Genomic DNA, 22,352 nt, shown 5'->3' with positions numbered 1-22,352 from the left:
TCAATTATTGTACCCATGCTGCTCGCTCGCACGCGTCAACAAGCGTCTACGTTGCCACAGGCTAAAATATAAGTAATACTATGAAAGTTTAGATGCCAATCACCATATAAGTTAAACGATAAAAAAGCCTGGATGGAGGAGAGACTACTAGAAATGACTCGGTTGACCGTTTTATGTGCGGATTATTTGTCAGAGTAGAGGACCTTGTGCACTTCAGGTAAAATAACAACTCAATGTTTATATCCCAGGACAAATTAGCTAGCAACAGCAAGCTAGCTAAATAGGAGAAATTAGCTGGCAAGTGTAAACTAACTATGTTTAATGCTTTTGGACCTGTTCCCAAACTATGTAATTGGTTCAGAGTTTGTTTTGATATTTTAACATGCATGTCGGGATCGCGTTTGTTGTGGGGGGTCAAAATAAATATATGCACAATGGCGCACGCGCACAGCCGGTTTGTGTTCCTTGTCAGAGAGTTGCTCAATGCAGCAGTGTGCTTGACCAGCTCCAACTGCCTCCTCTCCTCCTTGGTGAATAATGAGAGGAAACGCATAACTCATCATCAACTTTTTTAAAAAGACTACACCGCCACCCCACTACCACCATGCCAATCCATAGTGCCCCATCTTCCATAAAATCAGCAGCAGGAGAGAACAACACAATGCTTTCCATATCACAGCCCCTGCAGCAGAGTGGTGGACAAGTGAAAAACATGAATGAGGAAATAATACCAATCTCTGGGAGAGCTAGCATAGCGTCGGCTGTGAACAGTCTCAGTCTAGAATGGTGATCAGATTCATGGGTGAGGAGCTTCAAGTACCAGAGACTTTCTGTTCCAGTCCAAGAGAACCAGAACAAGGTGACACAATTTGACAAAGAAATGGTCCATGTTACTGCTGTATTACCATGATCAACACCTATTGAAAATATAATCTACAAAGAAAAACTGTGACACGTCAACCTGGAGCAGCCATTAAAGTTAGAATCCGTAGTGGTGATAATGCCACGTCTGTTTTTGATATTACAACAAGGGTGTCGGACATCATTGCACTCTCGATTTAACAGTAGAGTATGTACTACATTTTCATTTTTGTTACCTTCATGCTGGAGCTCCTCTCTGTCGTTTCATAAAAACAATAACAAATGTGCCTGGGGCAGCCAGCGGCGATTTTTCACCTAATGCAGATCTCAGCTTTAAGTTAACATGCAAATAGCAAAGAGGGCCACGCTGCAATTGAGCTCAGAGGAGCAGTAGAGGTTAAGGGTGACAGGTCCTGACAGCTCTTCGCTGGGGAGAGATTGAACCAGAACCAGCCGTGCCCTGAGGAAAGCAATCAACCCTTAAGAGTAGGCCACAGGCACCTCTGCAAAGTACAGGCTCCCATCTATACGGTCTGAGGATCCCACTATACCTGACTAGAATAGTCCAGGGGAACAATTCACTGACATGGCTGGGCTGTACTTCATAAGGTATTTTGATTGTCGACACCCATGTGATGCCTACACTATGGCTCCTATCACTGCTGGGTATCAGCAACAATGAAATGGATTGACCAAGTTTCAAACCAATTCAAAAGAGATTTGTATGCAGGTATGCATGAGTTCCCATTATCATAATCCTTCATTGACAACACAAGAGACTGAACAGGGCTGTAATACAGCAACTATTCATCCAGCTTGAGTTCAAAGGATTGAGACTACTGGTAGATTAAAACCAGTGTGATATTGTCCACTGATCACAATAATTGTCAACTAGACCGATCACTTGAAACAAAGTGATCTCCTAGAAACACATCTACTACAGCTCCTCTTCTGTCATTTCAGTATGACGTGGAAACGGGAATCAGAGAGACATTAAAGAAACACTCCAAGGCATTAACTCAACATCAAAGGAAAACAAAACAGACTATAAAAAGGGCTGTGGTCAAAACTATTGTGCTGCTGGATGTAAATGAGCTGTTTACTTCTGTTCTACCACACGGTGTGCATCATTAGCTTGCTAAATATAGTCTGCCACTGTCTGTACATCTAGAATCTCATTCAATCTGTGCACAACATTAGGACATGGAAATGAATACAGACCTAAAAAGGCAGGCTATCAGCTATCTGCAATATTTTCTTATAACATCTTCTCTTGATTATCTTTTGTATAAAAATGTCTGACAATTCGCAGCCATTGGGCCGCAGTATATTTTCAGAGGCGATTTCACGGGGATCAATCTCTCTGTATATGATAGAGAGAGGGGTTTGGAGAGCGCTTTGCCTCTTAATTACTTACACTCATGTGTAGCCGCTGATAATTCATTAATCTATGACTGCATTGTGTTATTCTTCAGAACCAATTTTCGCATCCGTTTTTCAATTACAGCAAAGGAGGATCCACTCTAGGTCTAATTATTGTCACATGCTATATGACAAATCCTATGGTCATGTGGAAATCATATGCCCTCAAAACAATAGCAATTTAATATGCATTCTAAAATGGCACTGCTATATTATGAAAGAGCCACGACTCAAAATGTTGCAAAAGTGCTATAATAGTGCTTACACTACTATATAATTGGTTGTCACTCATAATATATAAAAACACAAATGTTGTAAGGACACATCTTAGTCAATAAATTATGCTAAGCATTAGGAACATGTCTAGGCATATGAAAAGGATTATTATAGTCCAAGGGTACGTTACTAGCGGTAGTCTACTGTTCTATAACCTAGATGTCCTCCTGCATCAGCATACAATTACTCTCAGCATTAAAAGCGGGACACAGCAGTGTAACCATACTTCATGGCTGGCTGGCTTGGCTGTGACTAGTGGGAGGTTCATCAGTGGGAGCACCAGGGGGATAAGCTTTAGCAGGCCCTGTTATCTCAGGCTATTCTGCAGGTCTCAGGTTAATTCATTCTGTCCCCCAGATGAAGGAGACAGACAAAGGAAGCCAATTTGTTCACCTTGGGTGGGCTGTCAGGACGTATGAAATATAATTAGAGAGAGAGAGATGTTTTCCTGTTGGTTGACCACCTCAAAAGGGGGAGGGGAGGGTGGCTGATAAGCATTTTCTTATTTCACAACGCAAGTGTGGTTTCTGAGAAGAAAATCAAACAAATGAGTCAAAGCTATATTGATAACAAATCGACAGACTAAAAAGCCATGAAACAAACCTGATTCGATCTCCTGCCATGGCAAATTGTGTTTTGGGTACTCAGTGGGACAGTTGTAAGCTTTTGCAGATTTTGCTGAGGAAATATCTACTGTAATGTAACTTCAGACAAACAATAATTTCTTGTTTCCAATGGAAATTTGGAGTTTATAGAGAAATTAGTAAACCTTCATGTTCTTTGTCTACGGTCCCAGCTTTCCTCATCTTTTTAGGGGTCTTCATGAACAGGGGGAAGATGTTCCTCAGGCCCAGGATGTCCACAAACTTGTGGCAGTCATCAGAACCCTCTGGGCCAATCATGCCGTGGTCTAAGACCTTCAGAGCACTGGTCCGAGACATTTTCTTTTCCCTGGGAAGTGTACAAAAAAATAAACATTTCAGAAGGGCTCAACTATCTCTGGCACAATAGCTAGCTCACAGCATGTTCATGATGGACTTTTGCCAGGCACACAGACTTAGTGACCTAGCAACATGGAGTCCCTCTCCGTTATCTAAATCTATTGGCAGTCCTTTAAAGATAACTCCTCATAACACAACGTTTCTGCAGCTTATGGAGGTAGTATTTTTTTTGACAAAGTTAAAAGGGTTTTAAGAATGCAGAGGCAATTATTAAGATGCCTTCAACCGTGTTTCTAAGCTCATATTGCAAACCCCTTGATAAAGCCTAACCTCTACAGAAAGAGAGAAAAGTATTGAAGCAGAGGTGCAGAACTTCTGATTCTGTGAATCTCAAGGGAAGTGAAGAGAGAGTTACACGTTCCTCCCTAGATAACCCATTCGGAAAGCTTTCTCCTGTGGATGATATAAAAGTGAGTTTTGCATTTCTATAATTATACTGAACAAAAATATGAATGCAACATGTAAAGTGTTGGTCCCATGTTTAATGAACTGAAATAAATGATCACAGAAATGTTCCATATGCACAACAAGCTTTTTTTTTTTTTACTTCCCTGTTAATGACCATTTCTCCTTTGCCAAGATAATCCATCCACCTGACAGGTGTGGCATATCAAGAAGATTATTAAACAGCATGATCATTACACAGGTGCACCCTGTGCTGGGGACATAAAACGCCACTGTAAAATGTACAGTTTTCTCACACAATGCCACAGGTGTCTCAAGTTTTGAAGGAGCGAAAATCACGAGGCCCATGTTTATTAAGGTATCTGTGACCAACAGATGCACATCTGTATTCCCAGTCACGTGAAATCCATAAATCCATGTTCCGCTTATACTTTTGTTCAGTATAGATGTCGATGTGTGTAAATCCAGCTGTCTGCCAGGCGTCGGCATGATGATTAGAGCTTGGGCATGGAGGGTTTCATAAATGCGTGTAACGTCTATTTATTGCTCTTTAAGGTCAATGTCGTGGTGCTCTAGCGCCGTGTCGACTGATTGACTGGACTGGCAGCTGAATAGAGTCAGAGATATGTTTTGTGAAAAAAGACACTCAACCCTGTCTATGTACATACAGTGCATTCGGAAAGTATTCAGACCCCTTCACTTATCCCACAGTTTGTTACGTTACAGCCTTATTCTAAAATTGATTAAATACATGTTTTTCCTCATCAATCTACACACAATACCCAATTATGACAAAGCGAAAACAAGTTTAGAAATTGTTGCAAATGTATTCAAAATAAACATAAATACCTTATTTACATAAGTATACAGACCCTTTGCTACGAGACTGGAAATTGAGCTCAGGTACATCCTGTTTCCATTAATCATCCTTGAGATGTTTTTACAACTTGATGGATTCAATTGATTTAACATGATTTGGAAAGGCACACACCTGTCTATATAAGGTCCCACAGATGACCGTGCATGTCAGAGCAAAAACCAAGCCATGAGGTTGAAGGAATTGTCTGTGGAGCTCCAAGACAGGATTGTGTCGAGGCACAGATCAAGATTGAACTCTTTGGCCTGAATGCCAAGTGTCACATCTGGAGGAAACCATCCCTACGGTGAAGCATGGTGGTGGCAACATCATGCAGTGGGGGTGTTTTCAGTGGCAGGGGCTGGAAGAATAGACAGGATCGAGTAAAAGATTAACAGAGCAAAGTACAGAGTGATCCTTGATGAAAATCTGCTCCAGAGCACTCAGGACCTTGGAAGGTGAACCTTCGCCCTAGTCTAACAGGACAACGACCCTAAGCACACAGCCAAGACAATGCAGGAGTGGCTTCGGGGCAAATCTCTAAATGTCATTGAGTGGGCCAGCCAGAGCCCAGACTTGAACCCAGTCGAACATCTCTGGAGAGACCTGAAAATATCTGAGCAGCGACACTCCCCATCCAACCTGACAGAGCTTGTGAACATCTGCAGAGAAGGATGGGAGAAACTCCCCAAATAAAGGTGTGCCAAGCTTGTAGCGTCATACCCAAGAAGACTCATGGCTTTACTGTCAACAAAGTAAAGGGTCTGAATACGTGTGTAAATGTGATAGTCATTTATTTTTAATACATTAGCAATAATTTCTAAAAACCTGGTTTTCGCTTTGTCATTATGTGGTAGTGTGTGGTAGTGTGTGTAGATTGATGAGGAAAAACATTTAATTTAAATCAGTTTTAAAATAAGGCTGTAACATAACAAAAATGTGGATAAAGTGAAGAGAACTGAATACTTTCCGAATGCACTGTAAATCCCTACTTAGATATCAGATCACTAGTGACCAGTGTGAATTGAAAGCAGGGTTTAAAAAAGGCCTAGATCCAAGCCAAGTACCTCCTGTGAGGTGTGTGGAGGTGTTCAACATCAAGGTCTTTACCTAAGCATGAGGTTCATAAGCTGCAGACCCTCTCCCCTGAGGAAGCGGTCCTGGTTGGCAGCCAGCATCAGACAGGAGCACAGGGCATCAAACAGGTTCTCCATCATCTCCTGCTCCTCTGCCGTGGCTGGGTTGTGGCGCTTGAACACCTGAAGTAGAATGACACCCACAGTTCATCACCAGGGTTGGGTAGGTTACTTTCTAAATGTAATCCGTTAGTTATTAGTTACCTGTCCCTGTCCAACACTTATCAGTAACATAACACTTCCGAGTAATGTAATCTGATTACTTAATTTTAGATGACTTCCCCTTAGGAGGCATTAGGAGAAGACAAAAGTTAAAATTACCAATTGAACAACATCTATTGTGGGATAAATAGATGTTAAGGGTTTACATAGCTGGCCATAAATGGATGTTGCATTTTACTTTATGGGTTGGTTATGTATTAATCCATTGGTTTCTACAACAGACAATAATAGTAATAATACAATTATGCTCTCTTTACATTACAAACCAAAGTCTGGAAATCTGACAGTCATTCCAAATAATATAACATCAATTGATCTTCAAAAACAGGACTTGGAAATAAGGATTTATAATAAAGATTTATTAGCCTACTCTGGTTATGATTTTGTTGTCATGGAGGATTGAGCTCATTGTTTCGAGTTGAAAAAATAAATGCTGCTCTCATGGAAGTAGTGCTTTGAGCACTACCGAAAAGTCCCTTTTGCATGTGAGAAATTAATGACATACGCTGCATTTGCTATAGGCCTATTGTTTACACTTTTGTTGGTGACACTGATAGTGATAATTTGCAGCTGTTTAAGTCAATCAAAAGTGTGTGAGTTTGAGCATATGTCCATTAGGCTTATAGAATAATTTTTTGAATCAGCACAAGTTTGATTGAGCAACAAAAGCCCCACTCGTGGTCTTCTTAAATTGAACTTGTCTTTGACTGTATGGAGCACAATACCACAGAGGAGTTTAGAAGGGAGGAACTCTGATTTGAATGTCATTGAGCAAACAGAAAGTTAAAAAAAAAAAGTTTAAAAAATCACAAACATCCTTTCTGAATTTGAAAGTAGTCATCTAGTTTTTAAAAGTACAATATCATTGCCCTCGGAACTAAGGACACACTGAAATCCTTGCAACCGGCATCGCCAACAAGGTGGAGAGACTTACAAAGCAAAGCAGAAGATCTGTCTAGCATCAAGTTACATTTCAAAATCTTATTAATTTGCATTAGACAGCATTATACTGGAGACCTTGAATATATCAAATATTATAATACATAGCCAAAAGAATCCTGCACATAAGGCTAATCTAACTGAGGTTGTGTTCATGTGAGGATGAAGTGGGTATGGCTAGATCACTACTGTAAAGAACACACCGTTCTTATGAGCTGCTGAAATGTGTGATGTAAGGTGTGTGTGAGAGAGACAATGATGAATCAGAGAGAGAAGGAGGAGCAGTAGAAAGTGTGAACAGACAGGTTGGTAAAATCCCTAGGAGTCTTACAGAGAGCTGCTGCAGTAAAACGTCAATCCCATCTAGCTCCCCCAAGAGCTCCCTGGTGCCTGGAGGTAGGTAGGTAGGTGTAGAGAGAGCGTGAGAGAGAGAGAGAGAGAGAGAGAGAGAGAGAAACTTAAAATATTGTGGACAATATTTTGGATCGATCGAGGCAGCACAACCAACCCAGGCAGCTAAACTCACTCAGAGGGGGAGACAGAGAAGAAAATTAGATAGGACAGAATATCAATGTGGCCCAGTGCATTATTGTTCTGGACATGGTGCCTGACTGTCATCCAGCAGCACCACAAGGCCTTCTGGACCTAGCCACTCAAACTAACAAAAGTATACTTTAACCAGTCATGTTACTCTACAATTTTGGTCCACAGACAGAGTAATCACACCAACCACCTCTGTGGAAATGTTTATTCGACAATAACCCATTCGACTAGAGCAGTTTTCATCACTTTGTACAGCAAGTAGAGGAGAAAGGGCTGAAAATTTACTGTCATTGTTTTGAAGCAAGATAGCCAAGATTTCACTGCAGTACAGCTTGTTAGCATCGAATGGAATCTTTGCCTGAAAGAGAGAAAGGGTGGGGGGGGGGTGGGGGGGGGGTTAATGCCAAAATCAGTGACAGCATGAGCAATTGAAAGCCTATATGCTGTACTGTAGGTACAGGTCTAGAACAGACATTTTCAATGAGACATACCGAACCAGCCTGCAAAAACCTCTACTTAAAGCATCATAAACCATGGATTGTGTCATTTTCAGTCATATCCTCACCTTTAATCTCTTTAGCAACCACTGCATGAGTCCTTGCTGAGCTGCTTCTGTGCACAGGCCAGGCCTGAACTCTGCCATGTTCTCAATGATGGCTGATGGGAGAGAATAGAGGCGAATGAGACTTTCAGATTATGACAGCACCTCGCTGAGAAGTATAGAGGTCTCAGATTCCTTTGCTAATACTTGCATTATAAAGCCGTCTGAGACACCTTATTCCTCAATCAGCCAGGAGAAGGTCGGCAAAACCCCAGAGAGAGAGAGAAGTAAAGATGGGGAGGGGGGGCAGAGAGACGACAGAAGGACAAGGAGAGGGAGCAATATAGGCCTGCTGGAGAAGAGGGAAGCCTTTATCACTAATTCCAGCTGAGCAGACAGCAGACACCATCCTGGAGGACATGAGCCTCTGAGCCCCAACCACGAAGCAGACAAAAGGCTTATTCAAGCCTGGAGAACTGCCTTGATAAGACGCCATCAAAACACTAGGAGCACTGAGCCCAAATGTAATGATTAAATAATCGGCACGTGTTTCTTCTATGTGAATAGAGTGGAGGGCATCCCACTGATTCACAAACCGTTAGGACATGATATGACAAACAGATTTTTAGACTATGGGCTAAAACTGCTCCACGCCAGCATTTACAAACATTTAAATAATCCCCATATTTTGTCCAATCATTCTGCAGTGGGTCTTACCTAATGTGTTGTAGACTCCATCTGCCTCCTCCTTCACCTGCTCATCCAGCCTCTCCATGTTCTGCACCAGAAGGGCCACAACCTGTCCCTCCAGCTACAGTTAAAGAAGAAGACAGGCTGTTTATCACAGCATTATGGAATACTGTGTGGTTGAGTGACAACAAAGGCTCAGGCCTAATTTCCGTTGCTAACTTATAAGTCATAAGACCAGAGTGATTTGACCTTTGCCTCCTTGGTCTTTCTAAATGTCAGCCGACATTATGATGGGGTACTCAACCTTTTCCAGAAAACCGCCAATAACTTTGCTGCTGTCAAAGTGAGTGCAAAGGGAGGGCTAAGGCTTCCGCATGCTTCATTTGGAAACGAACGAGTGTGCTCGCATACTCCCATAAAAGACCTTAGCTAGAAAGACCATGCAAAAGTTATGTTTGTCCATCTTGAGACGCCGTAGCCAGTATACACTTCCTCAAAATCGCCAGGTGCACGGTGTTTCCTCCGACACATTGGTGTGGCTGGCTTCCGGGTTGGATGCGCTGTGATAAGAAGCAGTGCGGCTTGGTTGGGTTGTGTTTCGGAGGACGAATTGCTTTTGACCTTCGTCTCTCCCAAGCCTGTACGGGAGTTGTAGCGATGAGACAAGATAGTAATTACTAACAATTGGATACCACAAAATTGGGGAGAATAAATGTAATATATATTTTTTTTTAAAGTCAGAATTAATCTAAGACAACTCAAGAAATCTGTCATTAATTTTGCAGTTTTTGCAGAGATCTTAGTCGCACAATTTTACATCTAGGATGTTCAGTGCAGTATTTCTTGAGTGAAAAAATATGCATGAAAACGAGTCATCTATCGTTGAATGGCAACAAACACTTTATTGAAGGATCCCTACTGTTGACCAATGACCGACGAAGGGCGTAGACTTCAGCTCTGAAATTTGGCTCGCCTCAAGATTTTTCTTTGGAACAAACAGCCAAAAAAAAAACTTGCTGAAGACCAGAACTAACACAAACGTCACAAAGTGGTGTTGTCATAATATATGCACAAGTTGTTTTGGATGGGAAGCATGCGGACGCCTTAAGACCGACCATTTTCACTAAGGCAATGGACATTGGCTGGGATTGAATCTGCTTTTAATCTACTGAGTTTATCATCCGCATCAATATGGTTGTAGGGGGGATGAGAAATAACACAAAATGGCTGCTAGCCATGACTAGATTGTATACAAACAAAATGGACTCACCAAAGAGTCTATGAGTACTTCCGCGCCCTCCTCACTTTCATGAAGTGTGTCGATGTCCGTCAGCTCTTGTAACAAATCAACCACTGCAATGGCAATATGTAGGAGAGGCTAAGGATTTTTAAAGTGGGTATTAATATGTTTGATTTTTTCTAGGTTCAGATTTGAATCATTAGTAGCCTTATTCAAGGTAAAATGCATAGAATGGCATTAGTAAATGGTTTAACAAGTGCAGGTAAATTAACTGAATTTAACGGTGAATGATGCCCAGTAAGCCATCTTTGAAGGAAAGGATATCTGTGTTCTCGTGGCTGAGTAAGCCCAGCAGGGAATGGACAGCATTGAGCTCCACCAAGAGGTGGTAGAGATCAGGCATGGTGGCAATGACATGCATCTCCTGGATGATGTCATTCAGATCCAGCTCTGTTTCCATGAACCTGAGCAGAGGCATAATAAATTATGTCAGAAATAGAAAATAAATCCAGACTTGTTGAATGCAATGTCATGTAATTAAAGACTGGAGCAGATCAATTTACCCTTAAAAAAATAATGATACCTTTATAAGACAAATGCATGAATACTTCATGTATAACTAGGGCTGGCACGATTACCGTATAAACGTGAAACCGACGGTAATGGATGAAGACTGCCATGAAAATAAAATAAGTCATACCTGTTTTAACAAGAGTCGTCGGTGCCTAGGCAACGCCCCCCCCCCCCCTCCCCCCTGAAGTCTAGGTTGAAGATGACTACGGGTGCGTTTGTAAATTCACTCTGAAGTGTGAGTGCGCTCAGAGTGCACTCAGAGCGTTGTCAGATTATCTGTGCGCAAATTTAGTCTATTACGCTCTTGGATTATTCAGAGTGCACACTGGACGCTCTGGTCTAGGGGAAAAAGTGTGCAAGCATTCTGACCTAAAGGCAGTCAAGCACCCAATTTAACTGGCTAAAGATGGCTAGCTTGCTAGCTACTGCCAGACACAAATGAGAGAACACCTCACTGACTATTTTACTCGCCCTAGTAGAGCTGGTTGGACTGTTATCTAGAGCGTTGGGGATAATAACTGTGCTGCTAGCAACAACTTATTTCCGTTTTTTTGTCTGACGTTTACTGATCTGTCAAATTCAACAGGTGTTGTGCGTTCGTAAATTCATCAGTTATTCTGCACTCTGTCACACAAACAAGAGTGCTCTGATATTGGAGTAGATTGCCAAAGCAAATTTACAAACGCACCCGAAGGTTACGATAAGAGGATTCCAATATCCCACAACTCTTCGCCGCAATGGAACCAGCTATGCTAGTTAGCAACGGCGCTGGTATTTCGCAACGGCACGTCACATAAACCTGTTAATATTCTAAAAGTTTCTACATGGAATCCTAACTTGTCCTAACCTGTTATCTTCAATCTACCCTACAGCAGCAGCCCATGCAGTCAGGAGTGGGGGAGAAAATGTACCTCTTAAAATAAATATACATACATACACACATAGTTGAAGTCAGAAGTTTACATACATACACTTAGGGTGGAGTCATTAAAACTAGTTTTTCAACCACTCCACACATTTCCTGTTGGATGTATTTCAAGGCCTACCTTCAAACTCAGTGCCTCTCTGCTTGACATCATGGGAAAATCTAAAGAAATCATCCAAGACCTCAGAAAAAAAAATTGTAGACCTCCACAAGTCTTGTTCATCCTTGGGAGCAATTTTCAAACGCCTGAAGGTAACACGTTCATCTGTACCAACAATAGTACGCAAGTATAAACACCATGGAACCACGCAGCAGTCATACTGCTCAGGAAGGAGATGCGTTCTGTCTCCTAGAGATGAAAGTACTTTGGTGCAAAAAGTGCAAATCAATCCCAGAACAACAGCAAAGGACCTTATGAAGATGCTAGAGGAAACAGGTACAAAAGTTACTATATCCACAGTAAAACGAGTCCTATATTGACATAATCTGAAAAGCCACTTCTCCAAAACCGCCATAAAAAAGCCAGACTACGGTTTGCAATTGCACATGGACAAAGAGGTGCAATTGAAGCACGGTAGTGGCAGCATCGTGTTGTGGAGGTGCTTTGCTGCTAGAGGGACTGGTGCACTTCACAAAATAGATGGCATCATGAGTGATGAAAATTATGTGGATATATTGAAGCAACATCTCAAGACATCAGTCAGGAAGTTAAAGCTTGGTTGCAAATGGGTCTTCCAAATGGACAATGACCCCAAGCATACTTCCAAATTTGTGGCAAAATGGCTTAAGGACAACAAAGTCAAGGTATTGGAGTGGCCATCACAAAGCCCTGACCTCAATCCTATAGAAAATGTGTGGGCAGAACTGAAAAGGCGTGTGCGAGCAAGGAGGCCTACAAACCTGACTCCGTTACACCAGCTCTGTCAGGAGGCACGGGACAAAATTTAGCCAATTTATTGTGGGAAGCTTGTGGAAGGCTACCCAAAATGTTTGACCCAAGTTAAACAATTTAAAAGCAATTCTACCAAATACTAATTGAGTGTATGTAAACTTCTGAACCACTGGGAATGTGATGAAAGAATTTAAAGCTGAAATAAATTATTCTCTCTACTATGGAGGTGTGTTAGGTCATTGCCCTGTTGAAGTGATAGTCCCACTAAGCACAAACCAGATGGGATGGTGTATTGCTGCAGAATGCTGTGATAATCATGCTGGTTAAGTGTGCCTAGAATTCTAAATAAATCACAGACAGGGTCAACAGCAAAGCACCCCGACACATCCTCCATGATTCACGGTGGGAACCACACATGCAGAGATCATCCGTTCACCTACTCTGCGTTTTACAAAGAAATGGCGGTTGGAATTTGGAGTCATCAGACAAAAGGACAGATTTCCACCTGTCTAATCTCCATTGCTCGTGTTTCATAGCCCAAGCAAGTATCTTCTTATTGGTGTCCTTTAGTAGTGGTTTCTTTGCAGCAATTCGACCATGAAGGCCTGATTCTCTGAACAGTTGATGTTGAGATGTGTCTTACTTGAACTCTGTGAAGCATTTATTTGGGATGCAATCTGAGGTGCAGTTAAAACTTGTTGAGGATAGGGGGCAGTATTTTCACTTTGGATGAATTGCGTGCCCATAGTGAACTGCATCCTACTCTGTCCTAGATTGCTAATATATGCATTTATTATTACTATTGGATAGAAAACACTGAAGTTTCTAAAACTTCTCTGTTTGAATTATGTCTGTGAGTAAAACAGAACTCATAGGGCAGGCAATCTTCCAAACAAGAAGTGAAATTTTGAAAGTTGGGACAACTTAGACGTCATCGCCCCCTCCTTTCCCAACAAGATATGGATCTGGAAGCATTTCCTACGCCTTCCACTAGATGTCCTCATTCAGTAGAAAGTGGAATGGAGCATTTGCTGTGAAATTTGACCGAATGGGAGGGGAAATAGTCAGTGTCCCGACAGAATGCCATTTTCCTGTGGCGCATTTCTCTGTGGGTGCTACCGCTGTTCCATTTGGCTGCAGCTGAAAACGTATGATCCGGTTGGAACGTTATTGGATATATATATAATAATAACATCCTGAAGATTGATTCTCTACTTAGTTTGAACAGTTTATTCGACCTGGAATATATCTTTTGGAAGTTTTCGTGCGAGTTATCTTGGACCAGCAGTCAGTTTTCGGGCACATGAGCTGAAAGTGATAGCAAACGCAGCTACTTGGACACTAGTATTGGACATTATGGAACAAAACAACAATTTATTGTGGAACCAGGAATCCTTGCACTACATTCTGATGAAAGATCAAAGGTAAGGGAATATTTATGTTATAATTTTGTATTTCTGTTGACTCCAACATGGCGGAGAAATACTGTTACGTCTGAGCGCCGTCTCAGATTATTGCAATGTAAGGCTTTTTCCGTAACGATTTTTAAAAAATCTGACACAGCAGTTGCATTAAGAACCAGTGTATCTTTAATTATATGTAGAACATGTATCTTTAGTCAAAGTTTATGATGAGTATTTCTGGTATCTGGCGTAGCTTTCTATAATTCCTCCGGATATTTTGGAGGAATTTCTGAACATGGCATCAATGTAAACCGAGATTTGTGGATATCAAAATGCATATTATCGAACAAAACATAAATGTACCGTGTAACATGTCATATGACTGTCATCTGATGAAGATTTTCAAAAGGTTAGTGATTCATTTTATCTCTAATCCTGCTTTTGTGATATTATCTTTGGCTGGAAAAAATGGCTGCGTTTTTCCTTTGATTTGGTGGTGGTCTAACATAAATATATGTTGTGTTTTCGCTGTAAAACATTTTAAAAATCTGACATGATGGGTAGATGAACAAGATGTTTATCTTTCATTTGAGGTATTGGACTTGTTAATGTGTGAAAGTTAAATATTTCTAAAGATTATTTTTGAATTCCCTGTGCCACCTTTTCAGCTGAATGAGGGGGGGGGTGGAGTTCCCCTTGGGGAACGCCTTGCCCTAACAGGTTTTAACTCTGAAGAACTTGTCATCTGCAGTAGAGGTAACTCTGGGTGTTCCTGTCCTGTGGCGGTCCTAATGAGAGCCAGTTTCATCATAGCGCTTGATGGATTTTGCAACTTCCCATGATGAAACTTTCAAAGTTCTTGAAATTTTCTGGATTAACTGACCTTCATTTCTTAAAGTCATTTATCTTTGCTTATTTGAGCTGTTCTTGCCATAAAATGGACTTGATATTTGACCAAATAGGGCTCTTCTTCTTCCTACCTTGTCATAACCCTACTGATTGGCTCAAACACATTAAGGAAAGAAAATCTAATTTACTTTTAACTAGGCATGCCTGTTAATTGAAATGCATTCCAGGTGACTACCTCGTGAAGCTGGTTGAGAGAATGCCAAGAGTGTGCAAAGCTGTCATCAAGGCAAAGGGTGACTACTTTGAAGAATCTCAAATATAAAGTCATCCAAAGTTCCATGACCGTCACAGTCTTACGTATAAATGTCCCTCATTAACTCACCTCCCCGGCGTGTCTGGGAACTTTATCCTCAGCTCTTGGTTTTTGTAAGACCTTTTTTCAAAGGTCAGGATCATTTTCTTCACCGAACTCTCATCCACTGGTTCACCCTGAAAACAGAGTGCCCTTTTGTGAAAAGTGTAACCAAGACAACAAAAAATTATTTTAGGAACAAGATCAGCACGAGAGAAGATGGCTGATGTTTTAAGTGTTCCTAATCAACTGATTTTCTGTTAGTTTGCAACTTTTTGGTTTTTACTTATTTTGTACATAATGTTGCTGCTACCGTCTCTTACCACCGAAAATAACTTCTGGACATCCGAACAACGATTACTCATTGCCTGCATCCGTAATGGGTCTGCGACCAAACGTCCACCCCTCATCACTGTCAAACGCTCCCTAAAACACTTCTGTGAGCAGGCCTTTCTAATTGACCTGGCCGGGGTATCCTGGAATGACATTGACCTCATCCCGTCAGTAGATGATGCCTGGCTATTCTTTAAAAGTGCCTACCTCACCATCTTAAATAAGCATGCCCCATTCAAAAAATGTAGCACTAGGAATAGATATAGTCCCTGGTTCACTCCAGAAATGTCTGCCCTTGACCAGCACAAAAACATCCTGTGGCGTTCTGCATTAGCATCGAATAGCCCCCGTGATATGCAGGTTTTCAGGGAAGTTAGGAACAAATATATACAGGCAGTTAAGAAAGCGAAGGCTAGCTTTTTCAAACAGAAATTTGCATCCTGTAGTACAAACTCAAAAAAGTTCTGGGACACTGTAAAGTCCATAGAGAATAAGAGCACCTCCTCCCAGCTGCCCACTGCACTGAGGCTAGGAAACACTCACCACCGATAAATCCACTATAATTGAGAATTTCAATAAGCATTTCTCTACGGCTGGCCATGCTTTCCACCTGGCAACCCTACCCCGGTCAACTGCCCGGCACCATCCACAGCAACTCGCCAAAGCCCCCACCATTTCTCCTTTACCCAGATCCAGATAGGTGATGTTCTGAAAGAGCTGCAAAATCTGGACCCCAACAAATCAGCCGGGCTAGACAATCTGGACACTCTCGTTCTAAAATTATCTGCCGAAATTGTTGCAGCCCCTATTACTAGCCTGTTCAACCTCTCTTTCGTATCGTCTGAGATTCCCAAAGATTGGAAAGCTGCCGCGGTCATCCCCCTCTTCAAAGGGGGAGACACTCTAGACCCAAACTGCTACAGACATATATGTATCCTACTCTGTCTTCGAAGGTCTTCGAAAGCCAAGTTAACAAACAAATAAACAACCATTTTGAATCCCACCGCATCGTCTCCTCTATGCAATCTGGTTTCAGAGCTGATTATGGGTGCACATCAGCCACGCTCAAGGTCCTAAACGACATCATAACCACAATCGATAAGAGACATTACTGTGCAGCAGTATTCATCGACCTGGCCAAGGCCTTCGACTCTGTCAATCACCACATTCTTATCGGCAGACTCGACAGCCTTGGTTTCTCAAATGATTGTCTCGCATGGTTTACCAACTACTTCTCTAATAAAGTTCAGTGTGTCAAATCGGAGGGCCTGTTGTCCGGGCCTCTGGCATTCTCTATGGGTGTGCCACAGGGTTCAATCCTCGGGCTGACTCTCTTCTCTGTATACATCAATGATGTTGCTCTTGCTGCTGGTGATTCTCTGGTACACTGGTGATTCTCTGGTACACTTCTACGCAGACGACACCATTCTGTATACTTCTGGTGCCTCTTTGGACACTGTGTTAACTAACCTCCAGATGAGCTTCAATGCCATACAGCTTTCCAACTGCTCTTAAACGCAAGTAAAACTAAATGCATGCTATTCAACCGATCACTGCCCGCACCTACTCGCCCGTCTAGCATCACGACTCTGGACGGCTCGGAATACGTGGACAACCACAAATACCTAGGTGTCTGGTTAGACTGTAAACTCTCCTTCCAGACTCACATTAAGCAGACTACCATAGTCCCTGTGCCCAAGAATACTAAGGTAACCTGCCTAAACGACTAACGACCAGAAGCACTCACTTCTGTAGCCAATTTGCAAATGCCCTATGTGAGAATGCCATTCATTGACTACAGCTCAGCGTTCAACACTCAGCGTTCAACACCAAAGCTCATCAATAAGCTAAGGACCCAGGGACTAAACACCTCCCTCGGCAACTGTAAGGGTCGGTAACAACACATCTGCCACGCTGATCCTCATCACCGGGGGCCCTTCAGGGGTGCGTGCTAAGTTCCGTCCTGTACTTCCTGTTCACTCGGCACAGCACGGCCAGGCACAACTTCAACACCATCATTAAATTTGCCGATAACAACAGTGCTCGGCCTGATCACCGACAGATCTGGCCATGTGGTGCCAGGATAACAACCTCTCCCTCAACGTGATCAAGACTAAGGAGATGATTGTGGACTACAGGAAAAGGAAGACCGAGCACACCCCCATTCTCATCGACAGGTCTGCAGTGGAGCAGATCGAGAGCTTCAAGTTCCTTGGTGTCCACATCACCAACAAACTAACATGGTCCAAGCACATCAAGACAGTCGTGAAGAGGACACGACAAAACGTATTCCCCTCAGGAGACTGAAAAGATTTGGCATGGATCCTCAGATCCTCATAAGGTTATATAGCTGCACCATCGAGAGCATTCTGACTGGTTGCATCACTGCCTGGTATGGCAACGCTCGGCCTCCAATCACTACTACAGAGGGTAGTGCGTACAGCCCAGTACATCACTGTGGCCAAGCTTCCTGCCATCCAGTACCTCTATACCAGGCGGTGTCAGAGGAAGGCCCTAAAAATGATCCATCCACCCTATTCGTAGACTATCATAGACTGTTCTCTCTGCTACAGCACGGCAAGCTGTACCGGAGCGCCAAGTCTAGGTCCAAGAGGCTTCTACCCCCTAGCCATAAGACTCCTGAACATCTAATCAAGTGGCTACCCAGAATATTTGCATTGCTGCCCCCTCTTTTACACCATTGTTACTCTGTTATTATCGATGCATAGTCGCTTTAATAACTCTACCTACATGTACTTATTACCTCAATTACCTCCACTTACTGGTGCCCCTGCACATTGACTCATTACCGGTACCCCCTGTATATTGTCTTGCTATTGTTATTTTACTGCTGCTCTTTAATTACTTTAATTAGTTCCTCTTATTTCTTATTCTTGTTTTTTAAACTGCATTGTTGGTTAAGGGCTTGTATAAGTAAGTATTTCACCTGTTTATTCGGTGCATATGACAATTTGATTTGATTGATTTTATGTCAGTAAAACTTTGCCCACCTCTTGGTCGTCTGCATCCTCATCATCATCCATGAGTTTCTCCAGTATCCTCTTCCTGTCACTACTCGGGTCCTCACCGTCATCTCTCTCCAGACGTCTGGCCAGGTCTCTGCCAACCTTCTTGCTTCTGGGGTCATCACCATCATCATCATCATCCCGCAGACGCTTTGCCCCCGTCAGGCTACAATGAAGATCATACCATGTTGAGCAGGTACATCAAAACAGGGCTGTCAAGTCATAAGGTTTTGCAATGTATCCAAAGCAAACAGTTAATAATGTAGCAAATGCATTCATCTTTACATGCAATAGCACTTGATTTTCTGATACACACTATGGCCAAAAGTATGTGGACAAATTCAAATCTGTGTATTCCACACCCATTGCTGACAGGTGTAAAAAATTGAGCACACAACCATGCAATCTCCATAGCAAACACATTGGCCTTACTGAAGAGCTCAGTGACTTTCAATGTGGTACTGTCATTAGATGCCACCTTTCAAACAACGGCTCTGCCGAGAAGTGGTTAGCCACACAAGCTCACAGAACAGAACTGCCGAATTCTAAAGTAGAGGTGTGGCCAATTAATCAGGGCCGATTTCAGGTTTTCATAACAATCGGAAATCGGTATTCTTGGGCGGCAATTTTTTTTTTTATTATTATTTTTTCTTCACACCTTTATTTAATCTTTATTTAACTAGGCAAGTCAGTTAAGAACACATTCTTCTTTTCAATGACAGCCTAGGGTTAACTGCCTTGTTCAGGGGCAGAAGGACAGATTTTCACCTTGTCAGCTCGGGGGATCCAATCTTGAACAGACAATGCAATCTCAACCACACTGCACACTGCCCTAACCCATCTGGACAAGAGGAATACCTATGTGAGAATGCTGTTCTCGACTACAGCTCGGAATTTAACACCATAGTACCCTCCAAGCTCGTCATCAAGCTCGAGACCTTGGGTCTCGACCCCGCCCTGTGCAACTGGGTACTGGACTTCCTGACGGGCCGCCACTAGGTGGTGAGGGTAGGCAACAACATCTCCACCCTGCTGATCCTCAACACTGGGGCCCCACAAGGGTGCGTTCTGAGCCCTCTCCTGTACTCCCTGTTCACCCACGACTGCGTGGCCACGCACGCCTCCAACTCAATCATCAAGTTTGCGGACGACACAACAGTGGTAGGCTTGATTACCAACAACGACGAGACGGCCTACAGGGGGGAGGTGAGGGCCCTCGGAGTGTGGTGTCAGGAAAATAACCTCACACTCAACGTCAACAAAACTAAGGAAATGATTGTGGACTTCAGGAAACAGCAGAGGGAACACCCCCCTATCCACATCAATGGAACAGTAGTGGAGAGGGTAGTAAGTTAAGTTCCTCAGCATACACATCACAGACAAACTGAATTGTTCCACCCACACAGACAGCATCGTGAAGAAGGCGCAGCAGTGCCTCTTCAACTTCAGGAGGCTGAAGAAATTCGGCTTGTCACCAAAAGCACTCACAAACTTCTACAGATGCACAATCGAGAGCATCCTGGCGGGCTGTATCACCGCCTGGTACGGCAACTGCTCCGCCCACAACCGTAAGGCTCTCCAGAGAGTAGTGAGGTCTGCACAACGCATCACCGGGGGCAAACTACCTGCCCTCCAGGACACCTACACCACCCGATGTTACAGGAAGGCCATAAAGATCATCAAGGACAACACCCACCCGAGCCACTGCCTGTTCACCCCGCTATCATCCAGAAGGCGAGGTCAGTACAGGTGCATCAAAGCTGGGACCGAGAGACTAAAAAACAGCTTCTATCTCAAGGCCATCAGACTGTTAAACAGCAACCACTAACATTGAGTGGCTGCTGCCAACACACTGACTCAACTCCAGCCACTTTAATAATGGGAATTGATGGGAAATGATGTAAAATATATCACTAGCCACTTTAAACAATGCTACCTAATATAACGTTTACATACCCTACATTATTCATCTCATATGTATACGTATATACTGTACTCTATCATCTAATGCATCTTTATGTAATACATGTGTCACTAGCCACTTTAACTATGCACTTTGTTTACATACTCATCTCATATGTATATACTGTACTCGATACCATCTACTGTATCTTGCCTATGCTGCTCTGTACCATCACTCATTCATATATCTTTATGTACATATTCTTTATCCCCTTACACCTGTGTGTATAAGACAATAGTCTTGGAATTGTTAGTTAGATTACTTGTTGATTATTACTGCATTGTTGGAACTAGAAGCACAAGCATTTCGCTACACTCGCATTAACATCTGCTAACCATGTGTATGTGACAAATAAAATTTGATTTGCGATGAGGCTCGTGTAACCGAAGTGAAATGGCTAGCTAGTTAGCGCGCGCTAATTGTCGTTTTGTTGCTGGTTCGAGCCCAGAGAGGAGCGAGGAGAGGGACGGAAGCTATACTGTTACATTGGCAATACTAAAGTGCCTATAAGAACATCCAATATTCAAAGGTTAATGAAATACAAATGGTATAGAGGGACAGAGTCCTATAATAACTACAACCTAAAACTTCTTACCTGGGAATATTGAAGACTCATGTTAAAAGGAACCACCAGCTTTCATATGTTCTCATGTTCTGAGCAAGGAACTGAAACATTAGCTTTCTTACATGGAACATATTGCACTTTTACTTTGTTCTCCAACACTTTGTTTTTGCATTATTTAAACATGCTTCATTATTTACTTGAGGCTAAATTGATTTTATTGATGTATTAAGTTAAAATAAGTGTTCATTGTAATTGTCATTATTACAAAAAAATTATATATATATAAATGATTTTAAATCGTCCGATTAATCGGTATCGGCTTTTATGGTCCTCCAATAAATCGGGATCTGCGTTGAAAAATCATAATCGGTCGACCTCTATTCTAAAGCATGTAAAAAATCTTCTGTCCTCGGTTGCAACACTCACTACCGAGTTCCAAACTGCCCCTGGAAGCAACGTCAGCACAAGAACTGTATGTCGGGGGCATCACGAAATGGGTTTCCGTGGCCGTTTAGCTACACACGAGCCTAAGATCACCACGGGCAATGCCAAGAGTCGGCAGGAGTGGTTTAAAGCTCACCACCATTGGAAACAAGTTTTCTGGAGTGCTTCACCATCTGGCAGTCCAGATGAATCTGGGTTTGGCGGATGCCAGGAAAACGCTACAGTGCCTTGAAAAAGTATTCACCCCCTTGCCGGTTTTTCCTATTTTGTTGCACTACAACCTGTAATTGATTTTTATTTGGATTTCATGTAACGGACAGATACAAAATAGTCCAAATTAAAATGAAAAAAAAAATGCCAAGGTGGGGGTAAATACTTTCGCAAGCCACTAAACCTGCCCCAATGCATAGTGCCAACTGTGAAGTTTTGGTGAAGGAGGAATATTGATCTGGGGCTGCTTGTTCATAATTTAGGCCCCTTAGTTCCAGTGAAGGGAAATTTTAACTCTAAGGCACGCAATGACATTCTAGACCATTCTGTGCTTACAACTTTGTGGCAACAGTTTGGGAGATTCCCTTTCCTGTTTCAGCATGACAATGTCCCCATGCACAAATCGAGGTACATGCAGAAATGGATTGTTGAGATCAGTGTGGAAGAACTTGACTGGCATGCGCAGAGCCCCGACCTCAACCCTATACAACACCTTTGGGATGAATTGGAATGCCGACTGCAAGTCAGGCCTAATCGTCCAACATTAGTGTTCGACCTCACTAATGCTCTTGTGGCTGAATGGAAGCAAGTCCATGTAGCAATGTTCCAACATCTAGTGGAAAGCCTTCCCAGAAGAGTGGAGGTTGTTATAGCAGGAAAGGGGTGACCAACTCCATATTAATGC

At 42.5% G+C, this 22,352-nt stretch overlaps 1 protein-coding gene across 1 annotated transcript in view; it reads right to left on the bottom strand.

The window, feature by feature from the left end:
• LOC135527458 (beta-catenin-like protein 1) overlaps positions 1–18,897 on the bottom strand; it is a 40,905-nt gene extending 22,008 nt beyond the window's left edge. Inside the window, exons 1-11 of the mRNA XM_064955978.1 lie at positions 18,884–18,897; positions 18,471–18,651; positions 15,157–15,263; positions 10,457–10,596; positions 10,163–10,260; positions 8,920–9,013; positions 8,227–8,318; positions 7,947–8,019; positions 7,450–7,508; positions 5,932–6,080; positions 3,329–3,510 (exon numbers count right to left, since the gene is read on the bottom strand). Of these exons, the coding sequence (XP_064812050.1) occupies positions 3,329–3,510; positions 5,932–6,080; positions 7,450–7,508; positions 7,947–8,019; positions 8,227–8,318; positions 8,920–9,013; positions 10,163–10,260; positions 10,457–10,596; positions 15,157–15,263; positions 18,471–18,651; positions 18,884–18,897 (1,189 nt within the window). The remainder of the gene's footprint in view (positions 1–3,328; positions 3,511–5,931; positions 6,081–7,449; positions 7,509–7,946; positions 8,020–8,226; positions 8,319–8,919; positions 9,014–10,162; positions 10,261–10,456; positions 10,597–15,156; positions 15,264–18,470; positions 18,652–18,883) is intronic.
• Positions 18,898–22,352: the final 3,455 nt, after the last annotated feature.

This window comes from Oncorhynchus masou, chromosome 33, assembly GCF_036934945.1.
Source record: "Oncorhynchus masou masou isolate Uvic2021 chromosome 33, UVic_Omas_1.1, whole genome shotgun sequence".
Lineage (NCBI taxonomy): Eukaryota > Metazoa > Chordata > Actinopteri > Salmoniformes > Salmonidae > Oncorhynchus > Oncorhynchus masou.
This window is presented reverse-complemented; position numbering and strand designations above follow the sequence as displayed.